Source organism: Cynocephalus volans, chromosome 3, assembly GCF_027409185.1.
Source record: "Cynocephalus volans isolate mCynVol1 chromosome 3, mCynVol1.pri, whole genome shotgun sequence".
Taxonomy (NCBI): domain Eukaryota; kingdom Metazoa; phylum Chordata; class Mammalia; order Dermoptera; family Cynocephalidae; genus Cynocephalus; species Cynocephalus volans.
This window is the reverse complement of record NC_084462.1, coordinates 172085701-172108570: the sequence shown is the minus strand read 5'-3', so window position 1 is coordinate 172108570 and position 22870 is coordinate 172085701. Positions and strand designations below refer to the sequence as shown.

Here is a 22870-nt window from a genome sequence, read left to right as displayed (position 1 = left end):
TCAGGAGGGTTCAGGTGCTCTGGAGATGGATGAAGTGGTTAACCCATGAAATAGGATGTCTGCCTGGGAATCATGGTGGGTGGAGGCCATGCGAGTCTGTTCTCTTCTGTTCACACAGCATTTATTGAGCGCCTACCCCCCTGTGCTGTGCAGTGGATTTTTATGTTGTTTGAGGCTGTGAGGTGTGGGTGGTGGTGAATATTTGTGTGGTGGACAGAAGAAAATGTCCTTGGAGAATACAGCATCTTCTTTGCTTTCTGTTTCAACATCATTGGGTTGAGTTTGAGGAAGGGTCCCAGGTGGAAGACATGAAACCCCTTGGTAGGGCAGGGCCAGGACAAGGACCAGACCTGGGGCTGCCAGTAGCAACAGCTGCAGAGTGAGGGGGCTCGTGCTCACTCAAAGTGCATTTAACTTTGCTAATACATGAGTGACATTAGACATGAACAGTAAAACCACAGGGTCCTATTGTGCTTTGTTCTGTCATTGGTCAAACAAGCCCCTAGGGGGCGCCCTTGTTGGGCCTGTGCTGGGCACTGTTGGGCACTGAGTTGGTGATGAGAAAGACAAGGTCCCTGCCCTCTCTAGGAGCTCATTGTCTGATGGCTAAGTCAGAGCTGGGCACAAGTAGCCCCTGAGCTGAGATCATGGCCTGACCAAGGGCTTTGGGAGCCCAGCTGGAAGTCGGTGCACTCTGAGGGAGTGAGGCATGTCGGGGAAGGCTTCACAGAGGTCTTTTGAGCTGGATGTTGAAGGATGTGTAGGAGTGTTCGGCAAGGATTTGGGGAAGAGTCCATTCCAGGCAGGGGACAGTGGGCTTAAAGGCCTTGAAACATGGCTGAGTGGGGCGTTCTGGGAGAGGTGAGCAGCCTCTGCAGATGCAGGGAGCTTGGAGGAGGCAGGGGAGATGAGTTTAGAAAATTTGGTTGGGTAAGAAAGTTCTGTGCAGGGCTTCACAGGCTATCCTATGGAGTTTGGGTTTTATTCTGCAGACATATTTTTGACAAGTAAGATGATGGTTGACTTGGACATTTTCTCTGGAGATGGCCAGGCTGGAGGCCAAGACCAGCTAATGCATTTGTATGCTCATTCACTCATGGGTTACTCTGCTGGGGCTGTTATAACAAGTACTACGGACTGGGTGGTGTAGAAGGGGAATTTATTCTCTCACAGTTCTGCAGGCCAAAAGTCGAGATCAAAGTGTCGGCAGGGCCATGCCCTCTGTGCAGGCACTGGGGAAGGATCTGTTCCAGGCCTCCCTCTGAGCTGCTGGTGGTTCCTTAGCTTGTGGTAGCAGAATTCCGATCTGCACCTGGTATTCTCCCTGTGTGCGTGTCTGTGTCCTAATTTCTTCTTTTTACAAGGACACCAGTCATTTTGGATTAGGGGCCCGCCCCACTCCAGTGTGACCCCATCTTAACTAATTACATCAGCAACAACCCTATTTCCAAACATGGTCTGCATTTGGAAGTACTGGGGGTTAGGATGTTAACATATGAATTTTGGGAGGACACAATTCAGTCCATAACGCTCAGTATACATTTCTGGAGCACTACTGTATGCCGGGCATTGGGGACCAGCAGTCCCTGCCCTCACAGAACTGACTTTCTGGTGGTGGCAGGAGTGGCAGTGTGCAAGTGAGAAAGTGACCTGCCTGTGGGGTTGTGCTCTGAGGAAACAGAGTGAGGTAACCCGTAGGGTGGGTAGGCTGGGGGAAGGGCAGGCAGGGCAGGGCTCTCTGAGGAGGTGACATTGCCTGAGTCATGGGAAGAGGAGGAGGAGCATTCCAGGCAGAAGGAACAGCATGAGCAAAGGCCCTGAGGTAGAAATGAGTGTGTCCTCGTTAGAGAGAAGAAAAGTGGGCCATGACGCTGGAGCTCAGGAGTGCAAGGTGAGCAAGGGCCAAATGGGGTCAGACCTGGGAGGCTGGTGTCAAAAGGTGAGTCTTTGAGTGAGGGAAGCCATGGGAGGGTTCTGAGGAGGGGCGTGCCCTTATCTGTCTGGTGTCCTCTCCTGTTGAGCAGCTGGCACTGGCTGCTTATGGAGAATGGGACGGGTTGGGGGCAGGAGTGGAAGCCGGGGGTCACTTGTTGCAGCCTCCCTGGGGGACAAGGTGGCAGCTCAGGCTGACTGGGGGAGAGAGGAGGGGAAGAGAGCTCTGGCTGGACAGAGAGGCATCTGGGGAGCTGGGGAAGCCTGGGGTGGGGACAGGGATGGAGCAAGAGAGCAGTTAGGGACATGTGAATTCGGAGATGCCACTCAGACATCTGAGTGGCTTGTGGCTGTTTGTGGCTGGAGCTCTAAGGAGAGGTCAGGGCTGGAGATGAAGGTCTGAGGGTCTGTTGGGAGGATGTTGTATGAGTCCAGGCATTATAGGAGGGGGGTCCGGTGCCCAGGTTCAGGATCTCTGCAAAGCCAGCCAATAACTGTGGCTCAGGGGGTGGGGGCCCAGATGCAGGGTCTTCTCAAATTTATTAGCTGAACAGCAAGAAGGGGCATGTAGCAGGCTGAGTAATGGCCCCCAAAGACGTCCACGTCCTAATTCCCAGAACCTGTGACTATGTTACCATGGCAAGAGGGACTTTATGTGATTAAATTGTAGATCCCGAGGTGGGGAAATAATCCTGAATTATCCAGGTAGGTGCAATGGTGTAATCGTAAGAGGGAGGCAGGGGGGTCAGAGTCGGGAATAGACGTGGTGATGGGAGCAGATGTCAGAACAATGCAAGGGCACAGCCCTGTCCACAGCCTGACTTCAGCCCAGTGAGACTCGCTTTGGACTTCCCACTTGCAGAACTGTAATATAATATGGAGGTGTTGTTTTATGACATTAAGTTTGTGCTAATTTGTCATAGCAGCAGCAGGAAACTCATACAGGGTGATAGGACTCTCCCAAGTCCGTGGCCATCAAACATTTTTGATCACTTACCTCATTAATAAAAGAATTTTGAGCACTTTGTACATACATATATCATACCCCAAAGTAGACATTTAAAAGGGCATTTCCTTCCAGCACCTTTACTAAGCTCACTGTGGAGACCCCAGCCACAGAGAGGCAAGGCCAAGGCTGGAGCCAGGTGAGCCTCTGAAAGTGACTTAGACCTTCTGAGAGGGGAGGACGGCTCATTTCTGAACCTTGCCCTGCTGGAGGCTCTGGCCTCTTCTGTGAAGGAGCCAATAGCTTGAGGTCAAGCTACATGGTGGGCTGGGCCTGGTGAACGAGGCTGCCTAGGGTCAGCCCTGGCCAGGCAGCCTTGGAGGGAGATGGGGCTGGCCAAGGGCTGGCCTGGCCCACCAGGGCCCTTGGAGCCTGGGCTGCATGTTTCCTCAGATGCACTGAAGCAGGGTGTGTTGATGGGAGTGGTTTAGGCAGAGGTGAACCCACCTGAGGGCTGGCCATTGAGGAATTGTCAGGAGTTGACAATAGGCCAGGTGGATTCTTTTCCTGGAGGGCAAGTGGATCTGTCAAATGAGGGTCTGCCGAATGTCTTTGGTGTGCTTGGCAACCAGAGTGCCACATCCCTGCCTGAGATTGCCCCACTGTGTGACCTGGGGCAAATGGTTTGACCTCTCTATGCCTCAGTTTCCTTGTCTGTAAAACAGGTATTTTGAGGCTGAAATAGGAAAATCAACAGAGTGCTACACTGAATGCCCAGCAGAGGTCAGCTTCATTCATTCAACAAGCAATTGCTTGGTACCTGCTGGGTGCCAGGTGCTCCTGTGCTAGGCACTTGGGGTGTACCCATGAACAAAAGTGATAAAGGTCCCTGTGCCTTCGGGCTTCATTCTCTTATTATTTCAGCCCTCATGAATGCTCAGAGAGGCAGGATTCAAACTCTGAACTGTACGTATTCCAAGAGGGCACCGCTGAGAACACACACTGGAGATGGCGAGGACCCTGTGTGGGGTTCCACACTGTAGAGAGTATTAAGGGACAGGCCTTCCAGGCTGTGGGACTGAGCTGCTGAGTCCACTCCCTACCCTACAGCCTCTTTGTTGCCCCTCACCCTACCTTCTCCTGGAGGGCACCTGGAGATGCTCACACAGTGCTGGGCACATGGTCACAGGCAGCCTCGGAGGGAGATGGGGCTGGCCAAGGGCTGGCCTGGCCCACCGGGGCCCTTGGAGCCTGGGCTGCATGTTTCCTCAGATGCACTGAAGCAGGGTGAGTTGATGGGGAGGTTTTAGGCAGAGGAATTTTTACTTAAGGAATTTTTGGGTTATGTGGGCAGGTTTTAGAGATGTAGAGAGGCTTGGGAGAGAAAACAAAAGAGAGGTGGGGGACTTTTGCTTTTCCTAAATTTGGAAAGTAAGAGGTGGGGCCCAGTATGTGGATGAGGGATGGGGTATCAGGTGCAGGGTCTCCAGCATCCTTTAAGTGTTTCACTGGCCAGCTCTTAAATATCAGCCCATTCTCCAAGGCTGCAGGAGGAGACAGGACCATGAGACAGATGGGCGCAGGCTCCCAGTGGTGCTTAAACTGGTTTAAACACCAAGCCCATGTGCTAGTGCTTTGTACTAGTTCCCAGGGTTGCTGGGGAAAAACCAGCGGTTAAAGAAACATCCTTTTCTCATTTTGAGGTATATTCTTCACCTCAACCTGATAAAAACTGTTTCCAAGCAGAGGCTGCACTATCTGCCTGATTTAATTAATTAGCATCTGCTGGGAAAATATAGGAAAATGGTCAGGGTTCCTCAGATGTTCAGAATCTTGCCGAGCATTTGATGTAGATATGCACAAGCACCCAGGTGTTCCTTGGTAAGTGTGTAATGAAAGTGTGTATGTGCACCCAGGTGTCCTGGGTTATGGACTTAAGAATAAAGGATGAGTGGCTCTGATCCATGGCATGCCCATCCGCCCCTGGGGGGGCAATGGGGAGGTCACTGCTGCTGCTGGAGGCTCGAGAGGACATCCCCGCTGCTGCTAGTGCTGCTGAGGACTGAGCTCGTGTCATCTGCCGACAGCTCCGGGATGTTTCCCAATTACTTAGCGTGGACCTGCGTGTGAGACGTCCGGTGACCCAGCCTGGCATGTGAGGAGTCTGGTGACCCAGTCTGTACAATGGGTTTGCAGGGTCTGAGCCCTAGCCCTGAAACGTTTTGGCTTTAGTTATGAAATGCCTAGCCATACAATTAGCATAGGTATTGCCTCAACCCGACAGCTGGCATAGTTGTGTAGCTTTACAGCATCTATTTGCAAACCAGCAATCAAAGGGCTAAAATGCTTTCAGGTGGCCTGATAAGGTCTGACAGTACAGTGTCAGGCGTGGCCTTTCTGTCCTTTCTCCAGAACATTCTGGAAATTTTCAGCCGTGGTTTAAAAAACAAACACCGGTTAGAGTCAGCTGAGGAGCATTGCACCTAATTATGGGCTAGTAAATTGAGAGGTTCTTCCTGGAGCTTGAGTCTCTAGTCTTGCCCTTGGGTGTGACCAGGGTCTTGTTGGTGGGGAAGAGGTTGGGGACCTCGGGCTAATGTGTCATTCTGGAGGGTCATTCTGGAGGTGTGCCAGGTAGGAACTTGAAGCTCTGAGGTGAGAAACCCACTTGTCCTCCAGGTGCCTCAGTAAACACACCCAGGACCACTAGGGCGGTGCCGGAGCTAGCCCAAGGCTCCCTCACCTGCGGATGGAGCAGACCCACCCAGAGCCATTTGTCAACAAGGGTAGATCTTAAATAGGAGTGACAGAAGGAAAAACAAACCCACAGTATCTATAGAATATTATGTATGCAAATTTAAAACTCATACAAACAACTGTTTTTTTAAAAAAAACAAATATTCCATTTATGAGGTACCCAAAGTTGTCATATCCATAGAAAAGCAAGAACATGGTCTCTAGAGACTGGGAGGAGGAGGGAATGGGGAATCAGTGTTTAATGGGTACAAAGTTTCAGTTTGGGAAGATGAAAACATTCTGGGGATGGGTGGTGGTAACAGTTGCTTCACAGTGTAAATGAACTAAATGCCACTCAACTGTACACTTAAAAATGGTTACAATGGTTGGAGGGAAAATATAGGAAAATGGTCAGGGCCCCTCAGATGTTCAGAATCTTGCCAAGCATTTGATGTAAATATGCACGTGCGCTCAGGTGTTCCTTGGCTATTGTCTGATGTAGATGCATGTGGGCACCCAGGTGTCCTCGGCTATGGACTTAAGTATAAAGGATGAGTGGCTCTGACCTAGAGGGTCTTCTGCCCCCTCTAGGAGGCGGCGGGGGCTACGGCTGCTGGGGGCTGTTGCTGCTAGTGCTCCCGGGATGCCCTGACAGGCCACCACCGCTGCTGCTGAGCTCGTGTCATCTGCCAATAACTCAAAGGATCTTTCCCAATTACCTAGCGTGGACCTGCGTGTGAGGGGTCTGGTGACCCAGTCTGTACAATGGGTTTGAAGGGTCTGAGCCCTAGCCCTGACGATACAAATGGAAATTTCGTATAACTAAAATAGTGAAACGTTTTGGGGTATAACTAAAATAGTGAAACGTTTTGGCTTTAGTTATGAGATGCCTAGCCATACAATTGGCAATGGTAAATTTTATTCTGTGTATATTTTACCATAATAACAATAATAATAAAAGACATACCTTATAGACTACCTGTAGAGGGTTGGGGGATGGAAGATTGGGAACAGGGATGAAGGGGAAAAAACTGGAAAAAATACTTGCTGAGGTGAGTGCTGACAGTGTTTTGAGGAACCGAGGGTGGGGTGAGCTCAGCTGTAGCAGCTGAGAGGGTCCCGAACTGCTATTTAATATTTCTTCCCTAACTTGGCTCTTTTAAATGGCTTAGGTAAATTTGTCAAAAGTGCAGAGTTTATGCTAATACAGCAAACGGAAAACCCAGATGAGCTTCCCTGGCATAAGGCGCCTCTTCCCCTTTCTGATCTGCCTTTAAATTAGCCTCATTTCGACTGTGGGTGGAAGTTTTCTACACTGAAGTATTTATCTCTGTGTATTTAAGATTAATTCCTTAAACTCCTTTCCACCCCTCCACTGATGTCTTATCAGAAACTGCTAAGTAAATACGGCTGATTGCATGTCCTTCTCTGACCTCCCCTCCAACATCGGGTTTTTTGTTTTGGGCCGTTCAAGCACAAGCAGTATTAAATACAGTTGTTCTGCTTTTTAATCCATTGTTTAAAAAGACCCAAGCCATCATTTTAAGTCAGCTGTTCGTAAAAACAAGACATTTATAAAGTGTGAACAAATTGTTAGCGAGGTAAATAATGGGACTTGGAATGGACTCAGACCATAAGCAAACGAGAAGGGGCATTGCAGAGCAGGCCTGCTGGCAGTTTCAGTGTTTCCTGTTTGTCACTTTGCTGTCCACTCAAGGCAGCAGATGTAGAGCTTTTATTCTGAAGCTTACGGAATCCCACGGACGTTGGCAGTCATCACCTGTAAGTTGTCTCTCCTTGCCCTGTGATGAACATCTCTCAGACTGGGAAAGGCTGTTGTAGACACTGAGCCCCCAAGGTGGGGACTTGGGCCAGAAGTTGGTGGAGAACTGCGCTGTCTGCCTGTCTGGGGGAGGCTACAGGGCTGGGCGGTTGGGACCTGGCCTGTTGGTGAGAAGGCCCCAGGCAGAATGTTCCTTTGTGTCCTAGCCGCTTTGGTCTTTCAAAAGCTCCTGGACTCTGAGCTCTGTCTGCCTAGCAGTTTGGCTTGGTAGAATTTCCATGGGCTTCAGAACCAGACAGATCTGCATTAAATCACTTCCTAGTACTTCCTACCTTGTCAGTAGAATGGGTATAATAATAGCAATCTCATGAGGTTGTTGTGAGGATGAAATGAGGTAATGGGGTTAAGTAAGCTTGTGTCCCAGAGCCTGGCACATAGTAGGTGCACAGTAATGGTACTTGTTATTATTTTGTACATTTTGGGCTTAGCATAGCAGCACATCCTCAAACCATCCTGCATGTGTTAGCTTTCAAACTCATAGTAACAGGATGACTCTGTAAAGTAGACATTGCATCTGCATTAAAGGCAGGATGGAGGAGGGAGGATTAGGACATGCCGTCTCTGTTGCTTTTATCCAAAAGCAAAAGCTTTACCAGAAGTCCCCAGTAAATTTTTCATGGGTCTAGTTGGCCAGTCCATAGTTACAAGGAGGGCTAGGAAAATGATTGGGAAAGAGGCAGGATTGTTATGACTTACCCAGACATTTTTCATCATATTGCAGGATTCTGGTAGTGGGGAAAAATGGGTAATGGCTCATGGGACAGCAGCCCACAGTGTCTGCCCCAGAGCGGTTGTCTGATTCTTCCTGATGGTTTCCCTGATGCTCTGACAGCCTGCCAGTGTGATGTCAGGGCAGAAAGGAGGAAGGAACCTGAGGCTGACTTAATTTTACTAAGAAGGTTGGATAAAGAAGGGATGCTTCCACAAGCAAAACTCAGAATTCCTTCTCCCCACCCCCAAAAGTTTGCATGCTCTGTTCCCTCTTTTGGAAACACTCTTCCTTCTTTTCTTCTTTGGGACACCAAATTCATCCTCCACTTTTAAGCTTTCTTCTGGAAGGTTGCCCTGACCACTCAGGTCTGGGGGAGGGCATGTTTGGGGCCACCAGAAAAGGAGAAAAGGAATAAATCATGAGTTCAAGGGACAGCCCAAGCCTCCCTTAGATGGGGTATGGAAACCAGGAAGGCTTCATGGTGGAGGTGGCTTTTATTCATTTATTTAACAAACATCTCAGTCTCCCCCTCTGTGCCAGGCCGTGTGATGGGCCCTGGGGAATCAGGTGAGCAGAAGATGGCAGATAGTATGACAAGCTGTCCTGAGCCAAGAGAGGCCCATGTGGCTTTGGAGACTTTGATAGGTGGGGACACGCATGCCCCCTAGACATGCCCCTTTCTAGTCCCAGCACCTCTCCTCTGTCCTGATACTGGATATGGAAATCAGGGCCAGAGTTCATTATGAGACAGAAGTTTGAGTCTGCCTGATGTGGAGACAAGATTACATCCTAGAAGTCATTTAGACCTCATTGTTTCATCTCATGGCCCAGCTCTGCTTCTGGGTGCTCAGCTTTAGAAAAATCTAAACATCAGAAATCCGGATTTATTTCTCCAGTTGGAAAAAGGGGTTTGCAGCATCAAAAGGCTCCTGTCCGAGCACAGTGATATTGGGTCAAGATCATGACCTAGTCAGTGGTAAGGCTGAGAGGCCATCAGGGAAAGGCCATTGTCGTCAGAGGCATAAAGAGTGGTGAGCTCCAGCGACTACTGAGTGTCAAAAATGATGGCAATAAATGGATGGAAAGGTAGGTTTCCATTCACAGAGATCCCAATTAACATCAACCGTTGGGCCGTGAACTACTGCATAAAAATGGTCCCCCTGGGTTGTATGGAGGAGCCACAGCACTTATTTTAAGCTATAAACTATAAATGACTTTAACACCACTTCATCTTGCACTATTTCCGTGCTGAAATCAAAGCATTTCCGGGCCGGGTTTGAGGCAGGATGTCTCCCACTTGTCTGAGCCCTGCTGACAAGGTAGCACAAGGCAGAGACGAGGCCTGCGAGAATCAGCCAGTAGAACAGAAATGCCTCCCGCAGTTATCCTGGCCCTGGAGCTTCCTTCTGCCATTGCCCCTTCCCTGCAGCTGATTTCTTCTCAGGCCTGGGGAGACCTGACTCTAGGAGGCTTGTCTTTCTGGGGTGGAATCGACCTAGACTCAGAGCTGGGCTACAGTATGAGCTTTCACCAGCAGGTGGTGCCCTCCCTGCCCTGTCTGCTCCATGATTTCTGAACCCTTTCCTGGCACCTCAGACCTCCTTCCATTCACCAGTGCCACACAGTGTGGCCTTCTGGTGACCTTACCTTCTGTCATTACTGTTTTCCCTCTATCTAGACTGTGAGCCTTGCCAGTGGTGGCCGGTGGCTGGGGGGTAGCTACTAGAGTTCTTATCTCTTTATTTCCAGCATGTGACAGAGTGCTTGGCACAGGCTGGATGTTCAGGAATTGTTGTCTGAAAAAAAGAAGGAAGGAAGGAAGGTAGGGAGGGAGGGAGAGGTGAGACAGGAAGAACAGGAAGAGACAAAGGGACTTATCATAGTCCAGCATGAAGGTTCATTAGGTCCGAAGTATTCTGTAAAGTGAGTCAGCTTCTGCATAACAAGATAAGTTTTCTCATAACCAGGGGTGCGTCTTCACGACAGTGCTGATGCTGACCGTCTCTGTCCTGGGAACATGACAATCCAGGCAGGCAGCTAGGATGCTGGTAACTTACACGGAGGTGTTGTGGGCAGGTGTCACTTACTGTTTCATGTAACTAGCAGTTCAGAGGCCATCAACTTGGTGAATCCCATCAGTTACTTTTGAGACTATGACGGCATTTCTTCATTCCTTATCTTTCAGAGTGAAACATCTTTCAACCTAATATCAGAAAAATGTGACATTCTATCAATTCTTCGGGATCATCCTGAAAACAGGATTTACCAGAGGAAAATCCAGGTGAGGCGGAGGGTTGGGAGAAGAGGGTCCTAAGTTAAATGGGCCGGAATTGAGAGCAAAGAAGGAGGTGCCACTCTGAAAGCAAAAGAGATTCATAGTTTGGACCAGGTTCCTGGACAAATTAAAGGACTCCCAGAATATTCTGATGTTGGGTATTTGCCTTAGTGAGAAATCCTTTAGTGGCAAAAAAACCACAAAAAACCAATTTTTTTGTGAAGCTAGGCACTGTCTGAACTGCTTTGTTTACTCCCTGACACTTTGTTATAGCCCTGTGAGGTAAGTACTTGTATTAACCCATTTTAAAGCTGAGGAAACTGAGGCACACAAATTAAATCCAGTTCCTGAGTGGATTTGAACCCAGGCAACCTAATCTCATAAGCCACATTCATAACCACTGTACTAGGGGCCTCAGGGGGAGGAGGAGGGGTGGGGAAGGCCACTCCAGTGGGGCTAGGGAAGGCCGCAGGGAGCTCACAGGATAAGGGCAGGGGGGAGCAGGCCCTCTCGTCTCTCTGGGCATGCCTCTACTGCCCTCCCCCAGAACGGGCTTGCTCTGGCACTGGCGGAAATGCTGCCCAGCCACGCAGGACGCTGCCCTTCAAGTCCCTCTCAGCCACATGATGCAGCCGCTGGGCCACATTACTTATCCTGAGACTCTGATTGGTCCTGCTTGAGTCAGGTGTCAATCTGTGGCTAAGGGTACTGGTGTCCTGTGATCCAAACGCAGCTCTGGGGAGCAATCCTGGGGCTGGAGTAGGGGCCGGGCAGCAAACTGCCTCTTGTGTCCCTTGGAGCCCTCATAGGACATGAGAACAGGGTCTTTAAGGAGCACCTCCTCCCCACCAGCCTGTCTCGGGCCAGGTCAGCTCCGAGCCTTCTCATCGCCATGGTGGGAGCAGGGATTCCCTGAGCCCTTGAAAATCATTCTCTGCTGTCCCAGCCCTGACAGCAGTGCCACAAGGCAGGAGAGGGGATTCCAGGCCATTTCAGAGGGACACTGACAGCCAGGAGCAAAGCCAGAGCGGGGGGTGGCATGGGGAGGGCCAGCCTTTGAGCAACGTTCTGAGGACTGTGCAGACTGCCTAGTGGGCCCGGGAGGTCCTCCCTCTGGACTCGGTAGTCTCCTCTCCACCCACCAGCCACACTGAACCCTGCACCCCACCTCCCCCATGGCCTCTCTGCTCACAGGGGCCACCCCTGCCACACATCCCACTTCTGCTGGCTGGCTCCTGCTGCTCTCAGTGCCACTCTTCCAGGAAGCCCTCCCTGACTTCTGAAGTCTGATGATGCCACTGCTCTGTGTCACGCCAGCCCTGTGCCTCCCGTCCTTTGTCACCATCATCTAATCATCTGTCTCTCTACTGGACTGGAGGGTCTGACACATAGGATGCTGTCAGTGCATTTCTGTGTTTGTGGAATGAATGAGGGTGGGGGAGACCAGAGGGACAGCGGTCTGCAGGGATAGAGCAGGTTATCTGGGAGAGGTGGGGGGCTGGGGCCTGGGCAGGCCCCAGTGCCGGATGCCACATGAGAGTCATTGTTGCTGCAGATGTCCACATCTCTTTCTCTCCCCCACAGGAACTCAGCAAAAGGTTCACTGCGATCCGAAAGACCAAAGGGGATGGGAACTGCTTCTACCGGGCCTTGGGCTATTCCTACCTGGAGTCTCTGCTGGGGAAGAGCAGAGAGATCCTCAAGTGAGTGGGGCGGGCTCCCTGGGTCTCCAGGCTATATTCTCTGTGCTGAGTCAGCCCTGAGTCTCCCTGAGGGTTTTTCCTCCACTCAGGCTAGTTAACCCAGGGAGTGAGCTAGAGGGCCACCTGGCAGAGGTGATTGATGTTGGGGAAGCCTCGCTGCCCACTGTGGCAGAGTTGGGGGCAGTGAAGAAGCCAGGGATGGAACCAATGACCTTCTGGGCACTTTCCAGTCCTCTGCTTCACCCACAGGTCTTGGTCAGCCCGGTGAGTCACATTAGGCAGGTACTTGGTGACTCCAAACAGAAAACAAGCAAAACAAACAAAGAGAAGCTTTGCCCTGGTGTTCTGAATAACCCCTGCTGGCCTTGGTCTTGAGTGAGTGTAACCCAGGTGTTTGCCTGGTCAGGCCTGGATATGAGGTTAATGCAGGAGGAAGTCTGTCTGTCCAGAGCCATGCCCCAGAGTGATCCTCCATTAGACCTTTGTACTCTGACTAGTTCAGGGCTTCTCGTACTTGAACCTTTGTCCAAACCACCTGGGGTCTTGTTAGGATGCAGACTCCCGTTCAGTAGGTCCAGGGCGAGGCCCGGGCCTCTACCTTTCTCACAAGCTCCCAGGAGATGCAGATGCCGCAGGGCCTCAGACCACCCTTATAGAGCAGGGAGCTAAGAGACGCACCTGGTTCTTAACTTGGTGAAGGCTGCAGCTCTCATAACAGACACGTATCCCCCACACTCTGGAAATGGTACAGAGGGGCTGCGGGTCATGGAGCCCTCGGGCTTGATCTGCTGACCCTCATTGTGAGAACCCCTTTGGCTAAGGCAGGCTTCTCGACAGCAGCATGACTGACGTTTTGGGTTGGATTATTCTGCTTGTGGCGGGCTGTCCCGTGCATTGCGGGCTTTTAAGCAGCGTCCCTGACCTCTACCCACCAGATGCTCATAGTAACCCCTCCTCAGGTTATGACAATCGAAAATGTCTCCAGACATTGCCAAGTATCTCCTTGGGGCTGGGGGGTGGGGAGGGAGTGGGAATGAACCATGGTTGAGAGCTGCCAGGTTAAGGCATCATCTCCTGTTCGAGATATAGATTATCTCAAAGCAGGTAGAGATTAAGCCATTTGTTTCTCATTGTGAACGAACCATCAAATCATTTCCCAAATGATAAGCTGGCTGAGCCCCTTTCGAGGGAGAGTCATCCATCTTAGGCCATTCCCTTCCCTCACCTCCTCCCAGCCCTGCAGGTCGAGACAGCACAGTGCAGAGGTCATCACCCCAATTCTGTCTTTCCCATGACCATGTCCCTGGAGTTGTGCCATGTAGTGGCCCTGGGCTCTGAGGTCAGAACTCAGCCTCTCATTTACTAGCTGTGTGACCTTGGGCAAGTGACCTGACTTCTCTGAGCCTCTGTTTCCACATCTGTAGAAGGTGGGTAATGCATACCCCTGGTGTTGTCATGAGGACTTGGTGAGGTGATGCTAGCAAAACCAGCCCCGCATCTCTCTCTGTGCCAGCCCCTCGTGCTTGCTCTATTCACCGTCAACCCCAGCTGCAGGTCATTGCAGCACACGTCTGCATGCCAGGGCCTGTGCCAGAGGCTTTCAGAACACTGTTTCTTTGAGGAAAGCCTCTGTTATTGCCCCCATTTAATAGAGTAGTAAATCAAGCAAAAGCTAAGTGACTTGGCCAAGGTCACAACAAAGCTGGCGTGCAACCCTGACTTGTCTGAGCTTGCTCTCCGAGCCCCGGTGCTGTCCTCCTTCACCTCATCCCTCTCCTGCCTCCTGTGGGTGTGGGTCCTGGCCTTTTGCCTCCTACTTGACTGGGCCTGTGTGTCACTGGTCTCTGTGTCCCCAGTGCCAGACACAGAGGGGCCTGCAGTCATTGGTGAGGAGTGAATGTGGGAATAAGGGAGAAGTCCTGGAGAGGGGAAGTTGGGGCAGGGGAACCAGGAGCAAGGCTGTGCACGGCCTTTCGGGGACAAAGTGACCAGGAGAGGGTGCAGGCTCTTGGAACGGCCCCAGAGCCCCAAAGTGCCTCCTGGAGCTGTTGCCCAGGCCACAGCTGGAGACAGAATGGAGGGGTGGGGGCAGAGAGATGACGCGGCTGCTGTGGGGTCAGCTCCTTGGCCTCCCATTGCGTTAGGCAGGACTGACCATCAAATCCCTGCCTGGACCCGAAGGGGAACACCAGCAGGTACTGGTGGAGTGGTGGCAGCAGTAGCCACAGCAGAAAGCACGTCTACTCGGGTACCTCTTGGTAAACCTCATGGCACCCCTGCCCTGGCAGCGTGTCATCACCACCCACACTGCGCAGAGGGATTTAAGGGGCAGGCTGTGGCTAAAACGAGCACAGTACTCGTTCCCTCCACTTTGGGTACCTCATCCCCACACCTGTCCTGGACAAATCAGACTCTTAGATACAACCCAGGACCAGCCAGGGGGAAGGTCACCTTTAGGCAAAAAATGACCCCTCCTTTTAAGAGATGTTTCCCCTCCTCCTGCCTCCCCTCCCCTCTCCTGCTATAAGGCACTACGCCTTCCCAGAGTACAACAGCTTCTGAAGCCACCCCAGGCCTTTGTCCTTGTGCCTTTATGCTCCTCTGTGAAAACTCCTACCTTCCAGATCCTTGTCAGTCTGGTCCCCTGGGCTGCTGGGCTAGAGAACCAAGCATGGGTGTGGTGTTCTGCACGGGCCAGCCGTCACCCTATGTGGCTTACTTTTGCCTTGCCTTGGACGCAGCCTTTGATCCATGGACTATGGATACTTGGGGCTGCTGAGGCTGTGCCTGGGTTCCTTGCTGTACCCCGCAGAATACCAGGGCAGGTCCAGAAAGGGGCCGTGCCATTAGGGGACCTTGTGGTGGGAGCAGAGAGGGACTATCCAGAATTCCCAGTGAAGCATGATTCAGTGCTGGCAAATGTTTCACAGCTGGCTGGGGAAGGGCATCCTGATTTGTGGTGTTAGCCAATTTTTGTGGTGTGAACACTCTAATCCTGGCTGATTTCAAGCTCCCCTTGAGGTGACTGAGTAGGGAGTTGAGAAAAGATGTAAAATACCACGCATTAGTATTTCTACCACACATACACAGTAGACCTAAACAGTACATAGTAAAGAAATGATGAATTTTTAATAATTATTATCTTTGTTTCTTAGTGTACTTATAAGTTTACATCATTTTAGTTTAATTACCTATCTGGCAAAATTCCTGAAAATTGAACAATAAACTCTTGTGAGTGGATACAAATGGCTTTAGCACACCCCGAGAAGAGCATCCCTGGCAGAGGGACTGTCAGACAGGTGCTGAGGGCAGCAGGGCCAGGAGATGTGTTATGTGAGAATATGTCACTCTAGAGGTTCCCCCAGAGTCAGGAGGAGGAGCAAGGGAAGGCTGGGCATGGTCCGGGCCAGAGATGATGATGATGAGAAGGCAGGGACCATGGGGACAGGAAGGAGAGACAAAGTCAAGAGACCTTTGAAAGGTAGAGTCAGTGTGTCTGAGAGTGGGGTGGTGATTACATCCATTTCCTCATCTGTGAAATGGGTGTAGTACTCCTCCTCCTGGGATCATTCACAGCGGGGAGGACAGAACAAGTCAGTGGATGGTCCCTGTGTATGGTCCTCCAGCTGTTAGTGACAAACTCCTCCTTGGGTGTGTGTGGGGGCTGGGGCAGGTGCAGTGGGTTGAGAGTGGGAGGAGCAGCTGCCACTGATAGCCGCTCCCTGTATTTCCCTGTGAGTATCCAGTCTGCTCCCCTCTAGGTTCAAAGAGCATCTACTGCAGACCCCCAATGACCTTCTGGCTGCCGGCTTTGAGGAGCACAAGTTCCGAAACTTCTTTAATGCTGTGAGTCACCTGGGCCACGACGGCTGAGGAGCCGGGCCTTCCATGCTGGTAGAGCAGACAGGAGCGGGCACTGGCTGGAGCCCCTCAGCTCACAGCTCTGTGCTGTGCTCCACTTGCTCCTCCCGGCTGGGGAAGGACACAGGGTTGCTTCTTGCCTGTGGGGATGTGTGGGCACATCGGAGCCCAGGGCTCTGCCCTCTCTCTGTGGGGAGGCACCTGCTTCACCCCCATCCCTCTCACCCCACGCCCCCATCCATTAGTGACGGGGACTCTGATATGTACATAAGAATCACAGCCCAGAGAAGGGAGACCCAGCTGCTGTTCCCTACATGTGCCTCTGGGCTAAGGTACTGAGGACAAAGTCTCTCTGACCCCAGTTACTTCACTTTGGCAGAATCTCAGGTTTATCCACTGCCTCAGCTTGAGAATCTATAAAGGAATAAACGCACCAAGGGAATCCTGGAGGGAGGGCGGGCAGGCGGGTCTTGCTTGGCCTGCCCTGGCTGATGGCAGGTGGGCTGCAGTTTTACAGCGTGGTGGAGCTAGTAGAGAAGGACGGCTCAGTGTCCAGCCTGCTGAAGGTGTTCAACGACCAGAGCTCCTCGGACCGAATCGTGCAGTTCCTGCGCCTGCTCACGTCCGCCTTTATCAAGAACCGAGCAGACTTCTTCCGACACTTCATTGATGAGGAGATGGACATCAAAGACTTCTGCACTCATGTGGGTCCCTGGGGTCTCAGGCCTTGGGGATGCAGCCCCAGTCCGGGGCTCTGCTCTTATCTCTCTCTCCTACAGACTTGGGTCTACACCCTAGCTGGGGGACTTGGGTGTCATGTCTGCACTTGCAGTTCAAGCAGCACTAGGTTCGTGAGCTGCAGACAGGTCCTCCTCAGCAGCCTGAATTGTGTGGCTCGAGACAAGTCACTTCCTCTCCCTGGGGACTTCCCCTCTGAAAAATAAGAGCCTGTTGATAGAATTGCAGAGTCACAGCCCCAGAGTAGTCTCATTTGCCCCAAGACATGGTTTTGTTTATGATGTATGATATTTACCAGAAAGTGTTGCCAGCATTTAAAAACTGGGCAATTTTCCTATGGATTTCTGTATTTCTCTTAGAAAATCAGATCACCCCAGGCCCTAACTGTTGCATGGCAGGATCAACAGGCGCTAAATAGCAGCTGCTTTTCTACATGGTGCACATACGCCACTTGCCACCATTTCTGCCTTTCTCCGTTGTCCTTCAGCCTCCAGACTTACCCCTCCACCCACCGGCTCACTCACTTGCCCACTCACTCACGCACCACTTACCTACTCACCCACTCAGCCAATAGCTTTCTTGCCTGCCTGCCCACCTACTCACTCACCCCCTCAATCCACCCACCTGCCCACTTACCCACCCACCTACTCACCAGTTCGGCCTCTGTAAGCACTTAAGCTTGGAATCCCTTGAGGACAGGATCCCTTTTAGCGGTAAGATTCTTTGATACCCAACCTGAAAAATTCTTGCCCCCTATTCAGATTCCTCAAAGGTAGTGACCTCTTCTCAGGTATAACTAGAGGGTCTGGAATAAGAAAGGTTCAAGTCTTGCAGTTCTAGTGATTTCTAGCTGTGTTAGTGTTACTTCCTCTCAGTGAGCCTCAGTTTCTTTTGTGAAATGGCGGTGTCAGCACCTACCTCATAGGTGGTTGTGAAGATTACTTCCCAGCATGTATGGCTTGACTGTGACCATGAGAGTCAGTGTTGAACTCATTTGTTCCCTGCCAGGCCTCCTTCCTAAGCTGGCTTGTGTTTTCATTTTGGCCTTGCAGGAGGTGGAGCCCATGGCCATGGAGTGCGACCACATCCAGATCACGGCGCTGTCTCAGGCGCTGAACATTGCCCTACAGGTGGAGTATGTGGATGAGATGGACACCGCCCTGAACCACCACGTGTTCCCTGAGGCTGCCATCCCTTCCGTTTACCTGCTCTATAAAACATCCCACTACAACATCCTTTATGCAGCCGATAAACTTTGATTAATTTTAGCCCATGCAGTGGAACCTGTCACCTAATGGGACTGCATTCTGAATGGAACATTCTGGCTTTTCAATTTTTTAAGCAATTAAGACTGTAGCTAGAAAATGTACAGCCTTTTGGGCAAAGCCACTGGGAATGAGGCCTACTCATTATGGACTGTGGTAAATTTGTGGTATTTATTTATTTACATGGAGGACCAAATGCTTCTTAACTCTGGGCCAGGAAGCCAGGACCCCTGGCTCTGTACCCCAGTTCCCTGTGAGACCCTGGGTGGGTCATCAACCCTCTTTGGACCTGTTTCTTCATCTGGAGGAGGCTCCCACCAGTACTAACATTCTGTTGTATAAAAATGGGGACCTCTGGTTTCTCTTTACCAGGCATAGTGCCTCTTTGCTGGGGAGGAAAAGCTCAAGGTCAACTGTCTTGACTCAAGTAACTTACCAGGTCTATAAAAAGAATCCAGTCTGGTCAGTTGTTGGACTGGGCTTTTGTGATGGCTGACTGAAGTAATGGCCTATTGAAGCCAACTTGAATGTGAGGGCTTCAGTGTGGTTCCAAACATTTATGATGGGTGTGTTTTCCTATCCTTAGGAGAAAAAAGACTATGCCAAAGTCCAGAAAGGGGACTTTAGCCTTCATAATGAAGCTTGGGTTGTTGGGGCCCCCTCTACCTCATTCAGGGCCAGAACTGCCTGACTCTTAGAGGGCAGGCCCTTTGGGGTTCTGCTGTCAGCCGACCTACACAGAGGATTGAGCAAGACCAGGGTCTGGAGCAGAATTTGTATATTTATGTCTGGGACCAGGAAGTTTCTGCTGTCCCATCATCCCCATCAAATCCTAGAAATAGAGTCTAGATACTCAGCTTGGTAGAGATATCCACATGCAGCTGTGGACTCCAGTTAGGCAGAGCGCACATTTTGTTGTGTGTTTGTCTCTGGCTTTTCTCTTTCCCCCTTCTGTTCTTATGGGCTGGTGAGAAGTTGGATTGGAAAGAACAGAGACAAGCCATGGAAATTGGCAGTCGGGGAGATTTGTTATGGAAAAAACTGCCTAAGATCACTGGCCAGCAGCTTCCTCATTCATCCACCTGGACATGCCCCTTTGAATAAATAACTCACCCGCTGCTTCAGCACCTCCAAGAGTCCATCCCTGGGAGGGCAGGCAAGATGTCACCAGTGGAGAACAAAACACTGGCTGGGCTGAGGTACTGCAGGCAAAACTTCTCTCACTGCAGGAAAAATGGAAAACACAGGGTGTGGACTTACCCTTTGGCGTTCATCCCTAATCGAAGGCCACCTTCTCATAGGCTTCATTCTGCAGGGATTTATTAGAATCTATTGGTGCTGCTGTGTTAGTCTGCTGACAACCAGACTGTGCGTTAGGATTGGGTAGCAGGCTCCTCAGAGTCCTGTTGACACAAATGTCCAATTTATATTACTCTGTCTTGGTGAAAAGCCAATAGCACTCTTAGATGGCAGGAGGCTTTAGTTCCAGGCAGGGACCCTTGTTCCCATACTGCCCTCAGCTGAGTTTGGACCTAAGGGCTCAAGCTAAGTGTTTTTCACTTTACACAGGAGTGTAAACCTGACCCTACTCTGAGGAGGAGTGTTGGGGTCAATGACAAGTACACTGGAAGAGTGGGGTAGAACACATATTTGTGGATATCATCCTCTTTGCCATACATGTCTCCAGGGGATGTTTCCAAACTGATGGGTATAGATACAGTGCCCGACTGATACCCTTAGCTGCTCTGAGGTCTTGGAAGATGGGTCCTGGGACTTGCAGCTGGGATCTTGAGCACAGCAACCTCTGATTTGTGGTTTGTGTGGTGTTCTCAAACATGGAACTCTCTTTGGCAGAATGGCTGGGAAATTCCCTCTTCTGAGACTTGCTTATGCTGTGCTTCCAGGCCAGAGAGCCCGCCGAGGCTCATAAGGGACCCTCTTCCCAGGAGAGAATTTTTCAGTTTAGAATCAGGATGCCCGATCTCTGCAGAGGCAGGCCGAGTTCTATTAATGGTTTACCCTCTGCTTTTCCCTTTTTATCACACAACCATTGGCCAAATCCAAACCATTGCCCTTATTCCCTCCACATTTGCCCTCAGATTTTTGACTCTAAGGGAGAGCACTATGGGGGAAAAGGAGTGGCAGGATTTAGTAACTTCTTAAAATCCAGTCATCCAGGGAAGTTCCCTTGCTCGCTACAGCAGCCAGTCATGCTGGCAACCACACTTCTGGATAATTCTCCACCCTCCTCCTACAGAGCCATCTCTTTCCAGAAGAAAAGCTGGAAAGAAACTTGCTTTGAGAGCTTGTCTTTACAACTGCACATTTATTACTTTATATAGAAGAAATTTTATAAATCAGTGGGAATATTTAGCAATAGAAGATTGTCCTTGCTTTTTTGACAGGTCCTGTTTTATGCACAAACAAAAGGGCTTTGGAGCCAGAATGCCGGAGTTCATATCAGCTTTGCCAATTACTAGTTGTGTGAACTTGGCCAAGTCACTTCACTTGAGCCCCAATTCCCACATTTGTGAAATGGAGAAAATGCTTACACATCACAGGTTTTATTGGTTAAAATGGAATGAGATTGTGTGTGTGAAAATGACTGTTACTATCTGACACTTTGTAAGTGCTCTACAAATAGCATGCTTCTCGATCTATCCTTTCCAATACGAAGCATGCCACCTTGGCAGTGACTCTGTCATTGCCCTAAACAGTGGGAGCATCGGGCTGGCCCGTGGCTCACTCGGGAGAGTGCGTGCTGGTAGCATCGAGGCTGCGGGTTTGGATACTATACAGGGATGGCTGGTGCGCTCACTGGCTGAGCGTGGTGTGGACAACACTGAGCCAAGGGTTGCGATCACCTTACCGGTCAAAAACCCCCCAAAATCAGTGGGAGTGGGAGCATCAGGGGAACCATGAGACAAGACTAAGAGCCAAACACTGCTACCTTGAGCAGAAACGGGGACGGGGGTAAGGGAACTGTGGCTGAGTGGCTGCTGGTGGCCCCAAGCCCTACAGATTCTGGGCAATAGGTGAAAACATTTTCCATTAAAATTGTTTCCATAACTTTTGTCCTGGCTTCTTAATATTGGGTACCTGACATGCACTGAAGAGCAACACTACCCTCCTGTAGGGCTTATGTGTCAGTGGATTAGCTGGGGAGGGATGCTCCTAGATTAATGGCAGATATAGGACACGCAGGAAGATCTGCCCATACGCCGCCTCACAAAAGCCTCATCTCACCAGGTGAGAGAACTGGAAGGCTGTCCCTATCTTTTAAAAGTTGTCTACTTAGCTCCTCCATAAAATAAAGAATTTGCTGTTAGGGGGCAAGTGCAAGATATCAGCAGTCATCAGGGGATCTATATTCAGCCTGTGACAAGTGGCCTCAAGCCTCCCATGGTTCAGGTGCTGCTAAGGGACCTTGAACCTACTAATTAACCCTCCTGACTTCCACTGCATTATTTGGAAAATGGGCAGTCTCCCTGCTGTCCTCTGACAGCTGCCAGTGAGCTGACACACAGATTGGGGGCACTTTCTTCTGGCTGTGTTCTGCTTTCACCTCCTGTCCAGGTCAGCAGTGACACTGGGGGACAGGGGGAGCGGCATTCCTTGGCAACACTGGTATTTTTTTTTTTTTTTTTTTAAAGATGACTGGTAAGGGGATCTCAACCCTTGGCTTGGTGTTGTCAGCACCATGCTCAGCCAGTGAGCAAACCGGCCATCCCTATATAGGATCCGAACCCGTGGCCTTGGTGTTATCAGCACCGCACTCTACTGAGTGAGCCACGGGCCGGCCCTAACACTGGTATTTTTAAGACCAAATCAGTTTTCTGAACTTGCTCAGAGGAAGATATCCAGAATTCTAATCCCAGCTCTGCCACTTGGCTGCTGTGTGACACTGACCAGGTCTTCAAACCACTTGGTGTCCACTTCAGCTGCAAAAACAGGGTATTAAGATTCAAGACTCAGGGCCTTGAGGAAGGTTGAATGATACAGTAGATGAACATGCCTAACAATGCCTAGCACTTGGTCAACACTCACTGACAGGTGAATCTGAGTTTAGGCCAAAGGCCAACTGTCCTGTCAGTTACTCAGAGGGGCTAAGGGAATCCTGCTGCCATTCTCCCAACCTTGCCAACCATGAGGCTGAGGAAGGCCAGTTTATCTGGATCTTGGAGTACCTAGGTTCACTTGCATACCCTCTTCAAATCAGTAGGACCCCTTGAACTAAGCAGCTGAACTGTGTCCTGATGAACACTTGTTTAGAAGCCCAGACTGAGCTGTGCAAAAATCTGTGCTTCTCCCATGGGTGTAGCAGTTCTTGCTACTCAGATTGACCCAGAGGAAGCTGGGGCAGCACCAGGTCACTTGTTCCCCCCAGCACGTATTTGCAGCGGGCCCTGACCCAGGCCTTCAGGGTCTCTGCCCCCAAGGAGCTCAGGCAAGAGAACACAGTGTGGTAACTGCTATAAAGATGGTAAGCTCAGGGTACTGTTATCTCCTGGGAGATTGGGACATGGAGGACACATATAGTAGTGCTCCAGGATGGAGAAGGCAAAAAGCAATCCAAGCTGAGGGAAAAACCTGTATTGCGCAAAGGCTCAGGACAAGAGAAGGGATGCATGGAAACGTGGGCAGGAGCCCGTTCTGTCACACAGAGGAGTGGAAACGAGGCTTGGCCCAGATCCTGAGGGCCTTACATGCCAGACCCAGAAGACTGGTACTATTAGCTCTAGGATGAGAGGAAAGCCCCAGGACAGCAACCTCTTCCCTGCCTACTTCCCAGGGTGGCTCAGACAACAGCCAGTAGCAAGTGGGAGAGAGCTAAGGAGCTGTTAGGGTGCTGCTGTGGG

At 50.7% G+C, this 22870-nt stretch overlaps 1 protein-coding gene across 4 annotated transcripts in view; it reads left to right on the top strand.

Annotated features, from left to right (window-relative positions):
• The window catches only part of OTUB2 (OTU deubiquitinase, ubiquitin aldehyde binding 2), a 63134-nt gene extending 44661 nt beyond the window's left edge, over positions 1-18473 (top strand). For 2 of the 4 annotated variants that reach the window (XM_063090473.1, XM_063090475.1), the window contains 5 exons: positions 10355-10450; positions 12029-12147; positions 15909-15993; positions 16518-16712; positions 17799-18473. In XM_063090473.1, the coding sequence (XP_062946543.1) occupies positions 10355-10450; positions 12029-12147; positions 15909-15993; positions 16518-16712; positions 17799-18005 (702 nt within the window). In that variant the 3' untranslated portion in view covers positions 18006-18473. Of the gene's footprint in view, positions 1-10142; positions 10218-10354; positions 10451-12028; positions 12148-15908; positions 15994-16517; positions 16713-17798 lie in introns of those variants that run through there. The other 2 variants (XM_063090474.1, XR_010022938.1) reach the window with 2 other exon arrangements.
• Positions 18474-22870: the final 4397 nt, after the last annotated feature.